A 13339-nucleotide genomic window follows, 5' to 3' on the forward strand; every position below is an offset into this window, starting at 1 on the left:
GCACTAAGGCTAAATGCATTTTATTGAGAGTTTTTTGCGCTCCATTAGCTACAATAACTTCACAAACTGTTGTGCATTTAGACAATCAAGCAAAGACACATCAGGGTTAGTAAAAAACTGACCAACAGTATCAGTAAGTTGTTACCAATACAGATAAAAAGCAATTTGCCTTTCTCTCAAAGCATTACTTCCAAATAAGCTACAGCCAGTTTGCCCTAACCAAACTGTTGCTGTTCTTGCAAAGTCACAGTTATTCAGTCTAAAAGAGTTCGTAACCGAAAGATGTTTTTTTTTCTTAAATAAAGAAGAAGGCGCTTCCTTAAAATATGACCAATTCAGTCCAGATATGAATTCTAAGAATTGGCTCATAGAGCGTTTGAAACTTGTCTATTAATTCTCACATGCATGCAGTCGTTTGTTCTATTATTAATATTATTGTAGATTATTTATTATATCTGCTACATAAAGTGTTTATTTGACCAAACAGAAAATAACTCCCACCTGTGCTCACCTAGCTAATAATATTGATCATAGTAAATGAGAGTTAGAGAGCAGAATCCTCTTATCAATGGCATCAAGCCTCAGGCAGTTCAATCAGTCTACACCCTCAGGGCTGAGAAATAGCCTCAAAAAGAATGGATAGCTCTGGTGTTATGACAGGAGAGGAAAAGAATTCAAAAACACAAACACACACATACACTAACACACGAACATATGCTGTGAAATGTGCAGAAAAAGAAACCTCTGGCTGTCAAGCTCTGTTTACTGTGTTCTCTCTACCTGGAGAACTATCTTCTCTTGGTCCAGCCCCCCTTCTCATCCTCCCTCCTTCAAAAATACTCCCCCCCCCCCCCCCCCCCCCCCCCCCCCCCCCCCGTTTTTCCCCTCAAGTACAAGACAACCAGAACTTGTGTTGACTGGCTGATAGTGATGTCGAGAAATGCTCAGTCTTTCTCTGGAATAAAAATGATAAAATGATGTCAATCAAAGAACAATCAGAAAAAAAAAAGTTTAAAAAGCATTTTCTCATTAGTCAGGGTTTTATAAATGAATCTTAATCCTGTATGGACAATGAACTATGTAATGGAGGTCAAAGTGGGGGCATAGTCTGTGTATCGGAGGCACTGCTTCTATATAGCTAAGTCTAAAAACGTGTTGGTTGTGTAAATATACAGAGATTAAGAGTGTGAGGAAGAGTGTTTCCTTGTGTAGGCACACAGAGAATATAATGAGGCTAACGCTGAACCATGAGTAGAGAGCGCTGGACTTTTGACCTCTGAGATGTGGTATTTGCTCAGTGCACAGATGATGGGGTGATAAAGAGGTGCTGCTCCATCTCCTTGGAGCAACCCTGTGGACTCAAGGGAATAAAAGGAGGATGAATTCAACCCTCAGCAACTGTGTTCTTTTGTGCGTTGTGTTTCTTACTGTGTCTGTGGTGAAGAATGACTCTGGTTTTGGCCATGTGTATAACAAAAAGACAAAAACCAGAAAGACCTGGTCAGGACAGTGATAAGTTTGTAACATTAGCAGTACACAGTGTACTTTATGTTCTCAGCAAGCCACTATCATCTGTAGGCAAATGAAATACCCTGTGCAACAACAACTTGCTTACAACAACCTTTGTGAGTTTCCTCTTTCATCAAAGAGCCACTTAGCACAGCCAGCTCCTCCAGCAATAAAAGATCATAAAACACATGACTCCAGGCAAATAACAATGTGGGATTGTGAAGTCATTAACCGTTATTATTTTTATATCAGCACAGCAGTTTGGCACAGCCACACCAAAAATAAGCTGTTATGCAAAATGTTCGCCGCCATTCCTGTTATTCTGTCTTTGATGATTAACTAGGTGCTTTAGTTTGCCAGTCTATCTTTTAACAGTTGACACATTTCCATCTGCCTGCCCAACATGCTGTTTTCCAGTTCACCTCAAATTGTTTGTCTTCCCTTCGAAAGCAAACCACAAAAATTTGAGAATATTGAGCAGCAAAGTTAGTTTTCAGATGTAGGAGAGGCCTTCCTCCCCCACCCTCATCCACAGTCATTTTGCAAGGAGCAATATCCTGTACTGGTGAAGGCTGAAAGGAAGGGAAGGTTAGCTGGCACTAGTAGATGGTTGGAACATGCCTGATCAGAAAAAATAAGGGGAACTTTAAATAAGAAGTTAAGAAACATTCATCCTCTTGTTGCCTGACAAACCCTAGGTGCAAATAGAACCCCATAATACCAATACACAAGTTGTTGTTTTTTCTCCCATTTTGCTGTCTTTCCCCGTACGCCCCACAGCAGGAGTGTACCAAAGAGTTTTAGGACAGAGTAATGCTAGCTTTTTACCACTTCTTCAACTGTTAGAGAGATAGGCTAACTGTCTGGCTTTACTATCCGCCTGCTGTCTGACTGGCACAAGATAAGTGTCAATGTTCTTGTTTTACTTTGGGCATTTCCTTCATTTAAAACTTTTCATTTGAGATGTAGTCATTTAATTTTACTCAATGTTCAAAAAGTGGTCAATGACTACCAGGTGGCTTTTCCCCTATCTCTGTTAATTTGACTTGGACACACAAACAGTTGTTGTCTTTGGACCCTCTGACCATTTGATTGGCCTTACAGCTATGGATCTATCCTGGGTCCACTTCTATTTACATTGTATATTTACAACACTTCCGAAAAAAAAAAAAGAATATTGTAATGTCACCTTACTGCTGATTATACAGTATACTATGTTCTGCAACCTTAAACAGTCGAGCTATTTCATTATGCATGCCAACAAACTCTGCTTGGTCTCGAACTAATGACCCCCTCGGGCACGCGCAAAAAATAAATACAAAATAAATAATTTTATCAAAAGTGTACATTAAATTGACCTCATTGATCCTTCATTGTCTACAATAAACATGCATTGTTTGGCATTCCTGTAAAGTAAAACAATGTGTTTTTAATTTTATATGTAACTATTTTATATATTTTTACTGTTTATATTATATTATGTTCTATTTTTACATAGAGCCTTGTAAGTTGATGCTCCAAAGCACATATGCACCTTCAGATAAAAAAACAGGTCTTAATCAATACCAGGAGACAGACCCCTCTGAACAGGAAACTTCACAATCTGATGCCAGCCACCACATGCAGTACAAAGACACTTTGATGATTTACTTTGGAATCGCACTTTTAATCTAAGTTTTATTGAGATCCAGTGTCTGTATAATGTCATTAAGGTGGTTAGACCCAGACATAGGAGCGAGTTCTAGCTAGGCAAATTTTCCGTGCTTTTACAGAGATGCATTACACGCAGATGGTGACAGCATGTGGAAGCACAAACTGCAATTTCACCCGGCAATTAGTTCACAGCTAAATGATGTGTGTTTATGTGTGTTTGTAAGCTTTTCCTATGAGCGGTCTTAGCAACCAGCTGTGTTAAAGTGGGGAGGTTTCCTTTAAGAAATAAAAAATTCCGGAGGGGTAAATTCAGTGAAGTTGAGCACAGAAATGATAAGTGACTAGCAGAAATTCACACTTTGGCTTCAATGAATTACATTTTATTGATAACATGATCTGCAGTCCCATATGCTCGTGAAGGATTTTCTGATTTAAGAGAATTAAATGCAGTTGTTGTCATAGCAACAGGTATTTCAATGCCGCTGTGTTTGTCACAAAGTGAGACAGTATTTTGTTTTTCAAGTGTTCTTCCAGTACACTTTTGTTCTATGTTGCGTCATGATGATAGATTGAGAAGGTTTTTATGCGCCCACTTCCCCATGCATTCATTTCCACTTAGAATCATGTTTCACTTTTTGGTATCTCTAGACAGCTTGTGTAACATTTTATTCAGAGCTGCAGCTCAGTGACAGAACAGAAGTTACACAGAAGACGAGTTAGATTTCAGAAAAATTCCTCTTGAAATTCTCATTGACAGAGAAACGATTAATGACATGGTGCTGTAATACAACCAGGAGGAGACAGGACTAGCTCTGTCACTCTGAAACTTTTGCTAACCAGTATACTCGCACATGTGGGCAGAACCTTTAGAAATTACAGCCAAATCTGCAGACTTGAGACTTAAATTTTAAAGGTTTCTTCAGAAAACTTAAATTTTGACCACAACATTTATGGCAATAACTTGTTATTGCAGGCAATTTTCTTAGACGTCACTCTAAAAGACAACAAAGAGATTTTTCTCTGATGTTAATGCCGTCTTTGTTGGATCCTTAAATTTGAAAATTATTTTTGGGGATTTGCACTAAATTTGGAAGTTTCATCAGCTCTTTACTCAACACCATTTTCAGGGTACCACAGAATACTGAAAAAACAATCGATTCATGCTTTCATTGGGTTGGCAGTAGCTCAGTCTGTAGGGACTTGGGTTGGGAATCGGATTGTTCACCGGTTCAAGTCCCAGTGCAGACGATAGTGTGGAAGTTGGTCTGGTGACTGGAGAAGTGCCAGGTCACTTCCCGAGTACTGCAGAGATTGCTTTGAGCAAGGCACCTAACCCACAACTGCTCGGGCGCTCTTTCATGGGGAGAGGAACCGCATACCTTACATATTTGATTGGTAGAACTCAGCAATGAAATGACTAATCACACTGTCAAAATGAATGTCTTGAAATGTTGGATGTTTGTTTTGAGAGGGTTGATACTTGTATCGGACCACATCTCATCAGTCACTATTTGAGTATTTTTTCCCTTGCGTAATACATGTAATGATGTTAAATGGGAACAATGCACATTGTATTTGTCTCTTGCTTTAGATTTCCCATCCCTGGAAAACAAGAACAAACCAGGCTTAACATGTCTCTTTAGCACAGAGTCTAAGCTTGTTTAAAAATCAAATCCCCCTTACCAAAGCAGAGCAATGGCTCACTATTCAGAGGATCCAGATGGTTCCGGTTTTCAATTACAGAAATCTGATTTAGTAACAGAAGACGTCTGCTCGATGTCACAGCCATGTTGTGTTTGTCTGCTGTTTGTTGTTGTGGACTGTGTTTATGTTAATGTTAGGCTGGGAATAATGGGGGATGGGAAGTGAGCCAGTGCTCTGCACAGCAGGAAGAGCTATTCCTCCAATCGTTCTTCAATTACAGCGTGCACTAATTCAGTCAACCGGCCTGTTAAGCAGCAGAAAGCTAATTTAGCACAGCTCAGCTTGACAAACACAGCATACTCCAAGTGTGTGCTCTAGTGTGTAGGGCTTATTAGAGATGCTCCGTATGCAAATATCACATTAGTTACAAATAATGTTGGCACAAAATTTGCTCTATCTAATTTTTGGCACCGTCCTCATTCAAGCTGAAGCCAAAATGCAAATTCATGCCTGTGTATTTGTTTAGTTGCATATTCTAAATTAAAAAGTGTAATAAAAAAAGCTAACAGAGTGTCTATTCATGTAAAGTTTGCCATTTATATTGGCCAATCACATTTGATGTTAAGGTATATTTAAGCAACTCATCTAACTTTAAACAAGAGGGAGTTCATCTTCAATATGAAATTGAAATTTTATTGGTACAACAATTCAGAAACCTTTAAATCCAGGTCACTACAGAAAACACAGATAGATAGATAGGTAGATTTACTTTATTGATCCAAAACTGGGAAATTGTGGTGTTACAGCAGCAGGATATCAGAGCGCATAAAACAATATACTCCACTTACTTACAACATTAAATATAGCAAACATACAATGTTTTTGTCAGGGAAAAATTGGGTTTGGCAATCAGTAAACCTTTTATTTAACATCTACAAATATTTATAGACCATATAAGCTATTTGTGATGAAGATTTCTCATTATTATAATTATTGCTGTGTTATGTATTTACCAAAGTCATTCTTTGTCAATGAGGTTCCATGTTTACCATTTACTCAGTGTTTGATAGCTTCAAGTACAGACAGTATAAAGATGTTGCATACCAAATTTGGAGTCGATTGGATCAGCAGTCTTTTGGGAGTTCCCAATGAAATTGTGAACTATCCTTATACTAATTATATTTTACAGTGCGCGTGAGGTAGAGCGGATGCAGAGGAGGGGATTTCGCTTCATTATTCAGTTTCACCCTTATTAAAGTCACTCTGCTACACACAGTTAACACTAATTTCATTAGCTTCCAATGTAACTGACTGTCATAGATCTCATTTAGATAATCTAGCACAGTGTCTGTTAAGCAATGACCTCATGTGTTTCAAAAGATTATATCAGTATATTTGACCTAGATATACACATTTATTTTTGACCCAGTCACGATCTTTATTTGGGCCAAATCAAGCTACAAATGGTTTCTTTGTTGTGCAATGTTTGAATTTCTATAACATATAAAGTAGCAATTTTAAACAACTTCCCATTCATAACTCAGGGTTATACAACACAATAAACTAGATCAAACATTAATAATGAGCTAACAGATAGCAGTGATTCGTCTATCTGACATCTGTGGAAACATGCACATTCGACAACCCTCACATTCCTCTTGGACATGTCCGGATTTGCTGCTTTTACACACATGCACAGTTTTTTCTTTCACAACTCAACTACTAGGGGAATAATAAGACAGACATGCACACAAAAGAAAGATAAAACAGTGTAACATACTGATACGTTAAGTATAAAGCAGTGGGTAGGATGGAAAAAACTGTAATGGAAAGCAAAGAGCCATTTAGGGCCTGAATAGATTTATTGATACATTAATGGAGGAATGGGTAACATAAAGTGACAAAAGCCTAGAATTAGACAAGCAGATTGATACCACACAAGCCCCTACTATAAATATCAAGCCAAAGCTAGCATGTGATTAGCTTAGCTTAGCATTGTAACAAGATGCAGGGAGGAAAAGCTAGCCTGGCTCTATTCAAAACTCATTTTTAACACATACCTGTTTTTTAATCCATACAGTTTGATAATCAGGGAGCTTTAGAGGTGCTGAATTCTGTTTTTACTTTAAAGCTAATCTAGCTAAAAAAAAACTTGTTTGCTTCAGATCCTTTGATAACAGACATTTAGATGAGTTGTACTGATCTTTTTATCCAAGTTATTTTCAATAAGCTAATGCTTGGTTTTCGTCAAATATTGAGCTAGTCTATGAATGCATTTTTTTAAAGTTCCCTCTTCTATTTGACAGAGTCTCCTCCAGAGAGGACAGGACGCCGACGCAGCATGCCAGGCAGCTCCTCCGACAAGACCACACCAGCCATGGAGGCTACACCCACTGCTGGCACACCTTTCAGAGTCACCGTGAGTACTGTGAGTTTGCTTTTATGTATTGTCTCTGTCTTCTTCATACATTTTTACTCTGTGAGTCTGTCTTCACCTTGGTTTATTTCTCAGTTGAAGATAAACGTCAGCTTAAGGCCGGTCTGGGGTCCAGATGGCTCCATGCCAATCTGAGACTCATTTACATCAAATGTTGGAATTGGGCCTTTGATGTTTGGGGTCTAACACAACACACATCACCACGTCTTGGGCTTATGTTCAGCACACCATCCTTTTACATCCTGTGGGATTTTTCATTGCATTTCACTGAATAATTTCAACATGCTTCATGTGAGCCGACACGCACACTCCCACAGCTGTTCACGCTCAGCACAGGCACTTTCTCACTCACTTCTAAGCAAACTGTCCTCCTGTCAAACACACACACGTGCACACACACACACACACACACACACACACACACACACACACACACACACACACACACACACACACACACATACACAGGAGTCCTTTGTCTGTCATCTTGCTCTAATTCAAATTGTGTATGCATTCTGCCATGTTTAATTCAATAGATAAACAGCCAGTTAATGAAGCAAGAAATTCCTCTATGAGTCATCAATTTAAAGCTAATTAGCAATTAGCAGTGCATATTTCCATTAATAAATAATGACTGGGGAGATGACAACTTGAGGGTGAACTGTTAACAGAAGATGTGAGGACAAGCAGGGCCACAAGCACTCGACTCTCAGACTCTGTAATAAACAACACACTAGTAAAGAAGTGTAGAAAAACACATTTGGTTGCCTTTGAGTTTAAGACAAAGCTCACAGTAAATTGTAAGAGAGATAGGCTTGAACCACGAGATTTCGGCAACCTGCAGAGTGAGAATTAAGTGTTTAATGAAAACAGTTCTCACTTGTGAAATCACCACAGCTAGGTGAGATTGAGTTAGCCAAGTTCTTGAATGTTCATTTAAAGAGTGAAAATGGTGTTTTGGGGAGGCCATGAATTTCACCTGCTGTGTGTTTTTCTTGTCTCTCTTCTTGCTGCATTTCCTTATTTTCCACTTTTCATACACCAGAAAGGCTGTGAATTGAGTAATTCAGCCATTTCAGTCTGATAAACCAAGGATCAATGCATGAGAGAGTGATACAAAACAGTAAAGAAGCCTTAAAAGCTTGTAGGAGACAGAAGGGGTCAGATAGAAGGGCTTGATATTGATTAAGTGTCTGTTAAGCAGCTCATGCACTCTCCTGGGAAAAACAAGAGTGGAGAGGAGCACTGCAGCAAAGTCATCCAGTCTCTCTCACATGACCACCTCACTTCTTCTGTAGGATTATGGCTAAGCAGCAGTGACTTGTTGCACAAAGAACGCTTCCTTATATGTTTTACCTTTTCCTGCACATTTTCTTATACTGCCCCCTTCTGGCTGTTAAATGTAGCACCACCAACAAAGTTTCCCATAGTTTTTCATTATGTTGTGTGAGTGTTATCTAGTAAACAAACAAGGTTTCTGACAAAAATTGTGTTGATACTGGATCTTTTTGTAAGTATTAAGATGGTCGGATGGAAAGATTGAATACTAGCATGGTGGCATTCACAAAGATGGGAATGTAAACTGTAGAAATGCAGTCAGACATTTGTATTCTCCTCCACTCTTGCATCTCCTACTTTTTGTAATGACAAACCACCCCTCACTTACCCTCCCTCCAGTGAAAAGAGTTGTGGTGACATCTAAAGTACCCCTCCTAGGCCTTGAGCTAAATCTGTCAAAATGTTTTTCTCTCATGTTCTTTGCAAGGACTGGGTTCAGTGTCTGCACACACAAACGGGAGCCACACATACACACACATTCATACACAGAAGCACATCCTTAAGTGCTTTCTTTATAACTATTTCTCTCTAGCATGGGAGAAAGGTACAATCTCTCTAAAGCCTAATCTTCCACTGCCAATTCAGGAATACTAAGAGATTGCTTACCTTGAATTGAAAGTTACAGTTTGGTAGGTTTTCTTATTCAGTGCTGGTTTAAAGAACAGACAAACAAACCTTATCTAAGTCAGTCATGTCCATGTCCCGCTGATTGCACTCGCTGGCTGGATTGATTCTCAATTGTGACTTAGGTCCTTATCCAATCTCTTCTTGACACCGATCCCCCCCACCGCCCCCTTCTACTCTCAGATAATAGTAGGGGGGCTAATTGGAAAGGTATGTCTCTTGTTTTCATCAGGTTGTGCAAACGGGGGACAAGAAAGGTGGATGTGGAAGCCGGGAACACCCTGCTGATTGTCCAGGCACTGATTCTATCAGCTCCCATTAGGGAAGCCTGGAATTGCCTGGCTGAGGGAATAGTGTGTTGTGAGAATGTGCTTTCATATCATGGAGATAAAAAAAAAAAAAAGAGATGAAAAAAGAACAAAATTGATCAAACTACTCAAAATTGAGGTGTCATTTTACAACTTAATTAATGGGTTTGGACAGGCTGAGATTCCCATCAAGTATGCAGCAAACCTATTACCTGTTATGTACTCTCACAAACACATCCAGGCATGCACAGATTTAAGATTACATATTTGCAAAGAAAACAAGGCATTGGATAAATGTGGACTATACAATCTTTCCAGAAAAATCAAATTCTCCTAAAGGTATTACGATGAGCTTACGGAGCATGAAGGATCATGAAAACCAGCCTCTCCTACCCTTCAAGAATGCATTTGGAATTAAATTATTCTGGCCCCTCCTTCCACTAATTAACTGTCAACCATAGAAATGTGGAATAATTACAGAGCTCATTGAAATTCAAGCTAACATGTGACACTGTAATGCCCCCTGTCAGGTAGCACGGCTTGTAATAGCCCTTATCATGTTTCTGTGTATGAGTAGGTGCTAGCAAAATGTAAAATAAAGAGCGGGATATTACAGCAAAACCAATAATGTTCATGGGAGATCAAAGGTATCAATTAATGAAGAGTATTTAGCTGTATTTATGTCCTGAATTCAATCGTGTTGTTCATTAATGTGTTAATATTTATAGGTGTTGTTGAGCCACAGGGTAGGTGTATTCTCAAGAGTTGATTCTCTAGCGCTATAGAACAATAACACGATGTACAGCATCTTGTTAGGTATCAGTTTTCATTGCATTTGTTTAGGCTTTTGGAAATATCACTTTTAAAAGCTGATGAGATACAGCAAGATATACTGAGGAAAGGTCAACTACCTTAAAACACATAATTACACATGGGGGAGGTTCCATTCATCATGATGGACAGCTGTTGCCCATGAACCTTAGGAAGGACTAAAGTTTTATTTGACCATCTTTTGTTTCAGCACCTAGCTTGATATTCTCCGCAACCACCGTGCTCCTCTCTGCTGAGCCCTGCGCCGCCTGCAACCTTGTCACTCATTTGCTCTACTTTTCTCCTCACTTTCCCCCTCATTTATTTTCATTCTGTTGCTTTTTCTATCAACTCATGCTCTGCCACCTCCACACTGTGCTCCACTTTTTTTCCACTGTTCCTGCCCCTAAAGCTCATCCCTCTGTAGCAAGGCACTCAGTGTCATTTTCTCAATTTTTCGACCAGTCTCACCTCTATTTCTGTCTCTTAGTTTCACTATATATGTCTCTGTCTCTGGTTCTATTCCTACATGTTTTTTTCTCCGTTTGCAATTTCTCTTGTCATCTGGTATGAGCAGGTGCTGACAGGAATTAAATGCTAACATTTTTGCTGGGCTGCCAGTGTGTCTTGCCTCCCGGGGGTTTAATCCCTTGTTAATGTAGTCATCATTCATCCTTATTGACTGATTGTAAGTGGCAATATAGGCTGCTCAAATCTGCTGACCTTTAACCAGGGAAATATCTCTACAAGAGCTCTGACAAGCTGATTAAATTGGGAGAGAAGGGTTTTTTTTTAACATCACATGGCTGTACATGTGCACCAGAGAGGGGGGGGGACACTAACTACAGTTTATGTATCTTCTCATGATATCGTTTATTTTTATTCCTTAGTTTTTCAGAGTGCAGCCCATCAGTGAAGGCGGAAAAGTAAAAACAAAACAAGCAGCCACTAATCAATGCAGCTCACCTGCAGGGACAGGTTTCTGTTGGGACTTATTTCTGTGAATGGGAAAAAAAGAGAAGCTTTTTAATTTGTTAGCTGAGACTATGCCAACAGCTGTGGCAAGCACACACCATCTCTAGAGGCTGCTAGGGAAAGTCTATGGAATTACTGTGAATTTGGAGGTGATTGAGAGTGATATCCAGAGAAGAAGTGTGTCAGTGTTTGCGCATATGTGTGGGTGTATACTTTTTTTTTTTTTACTGCACCGCCATCTTTTCCTTGTCATGTTGTTGAAGGAGCTGATTTGAGGTCGATGCTCAGTAACTGAGGACATAATATTCCTGCTGTAATGTTTGAAATGAGCCTACCACTTGCCCACACACTCATATAATGTGAACTGTGTATATACAGCTAATACTTAAGAAAGGGAGCTGGAGTTTAATTTACAAAGGAACCTTGTCAAGAGCCCCAAGTGCTGCTTCACAAAGTGATGACTCAACCATGTTCGTTTAGCTAACAGCCCCTGAATAGAGCTCACCTCTGACAGGTAGTAATAGTAACCCATTAGCTTCCTACCTTATGTTTGCCTTATATGCAATGTCAGATTCAGTCTGGTTGTTATTTAGCATGCTAACAATAGCCTTTGTTGAGGATGACAAATGAAAAGCAGTTGATTTCTTGTGTTTTGTTTGAAGTCATACGAAAGATTGAAATACATAAGACAATCCGACAACCTTAAAGAGTTAGCAGTAACGGCATGTTCATCAACATTTGTTGAATCCAATTTTCATGTAATGTCTGCCCCTGTAGTTTGATACAATATGTTCAAAAGCCTCATTTAAAGAAGTAGCAATAAATCATTGTTACCCACCTTTTTGTAACAATGGCAAACCATCCAATACTTGCACCAACTGACATCAATCAAAGTGGGACTGTGGAATACTTCTGTTTAACTCCGTCCTGCTGAAACGAAGGGTGTATGGAAAGTTTAAAGGGGTTGTACTGCCAACTCTAAATTGGCATTAAAAAAAGAATAAAAGAATAGTCATTGAGGCTTCAGAGGCAAAAACAAATCTGACTTTAAGAAGCTCTAAAATAGCTGAATTTAATTTAACATGACCTAAAAGTGCTTGTGACTACAAAGATGTGTTTTCTGATAGAAAAGACATGCTGGCCAGGGACTCAAGAGTGCTAAGATGAGGCATCTGTACAATTTCAGTTTTTAAGGCTTTGATAATTTTTCCCCACTGTAAGGTTGTTTGCTCTTGTGTGACTTTTCTCCTGCTGTCACTGCTCAATCTGTCAGCTTTAGAGTAAGGAGGATGTAGGTGCATGGCATGGATTCATTTCAGAGACCTCCTTCATGAACTGTTTTTAAAAGAGCCTGGCTCTGGCAAATCTTTTTCTCCAAACATGTTGCATTATCTCCATTACCTTTAATACCGTTATGTCCCAGTCAGTAAGGTTGGTTGCTTGTAAAAAGTCTATGAAGACAACACCATGGCCTTTCTGCCACTTGGAATGAAGCACTTACGCAACTTACTAGCACTTCTTGTTACACTCTCCCTACTTGGGAAATTCCTGTGTCTTTAAATATCCTTCTAAGTTTGTTAAAGGTCCTATATTATGCTTTTTCTGGTTTTATATGCTCTTTACTGTGTTTTCCAAGTGTCCAAAGTCCGCGGAAATGCGGCTTCTCCTACGTCCTCCTGTTAGCTGTAGCATTAGCTGCATGTAACGCTCGGTTCTAGCCCCCCTCAATAAAAATTTGTCAGTGCGGTGTCATTGTCAGTGTGAGATCACTGATCTAAGCCCATTGGCTCGTTGTGGCAAGCCCTGCAGCTCATGTTGAAATTTGCGAGACGTGTGCTGAGCAACTGACCAATAACGACAGAGCGGATTGGCAGACCAATCAGAGCAGACTTGGCCCACGTGGGGTCTAACAGTGGGGGCTCAGCAGAGCGTAGCTGATGGACTCAGATCGTAGAGGGAGCAAGGAGGAGCAGTACATGAAAACAGACACTTTTTTCGGACTTTATCTATTGTGAATGTACAAAAGTAGGTACATAGATTA

At 39.5% G+C, this 13339-nt stretch overlaps 1 protein-coding gene across 7 annotated transcripts in view; it reads left to right on the top strand.

Moving 5' to 3' along the window:
* dab2ipb (DAB2 interacting protein b) overlaps positions 1-13339 on the top strand; it is a 132779-nt gene that overhangs the window by 41325 nt on the left and 78115 nt on the right. For 4 of the 7 annotated variants that reach the window (XM_061060797.1, XM_061060800.1, XM_061060795.1 and 1 more), the window contains exon 2: positions 7113-7234. In XM_061060797.1, coding sequence (XP_060916780.1) covers positions 7113-7234 — 122 coding nt within the window. The remainder of the gene's footprint in view (positions 1-7112; positions 7235-13339) is intronic. The other 3 variants (XM_061060798.1, XM_061060801.1, XM_061060796.1) reach the window with 1 other exon arrangement.

Source organism: Labrus mixtus, chromosome 17 (assembly GCF_963584025.1).
Source record: "Labrus mixtus chromosome 17, fLabMix1.1, whole genome shotgun sequence".
Taxonomy (NCBI): Eukaryota; Metazoa; Chordata; class Actinopteri; order Labriformes; family Labridae; genus Labrus; species Labrus mixtus.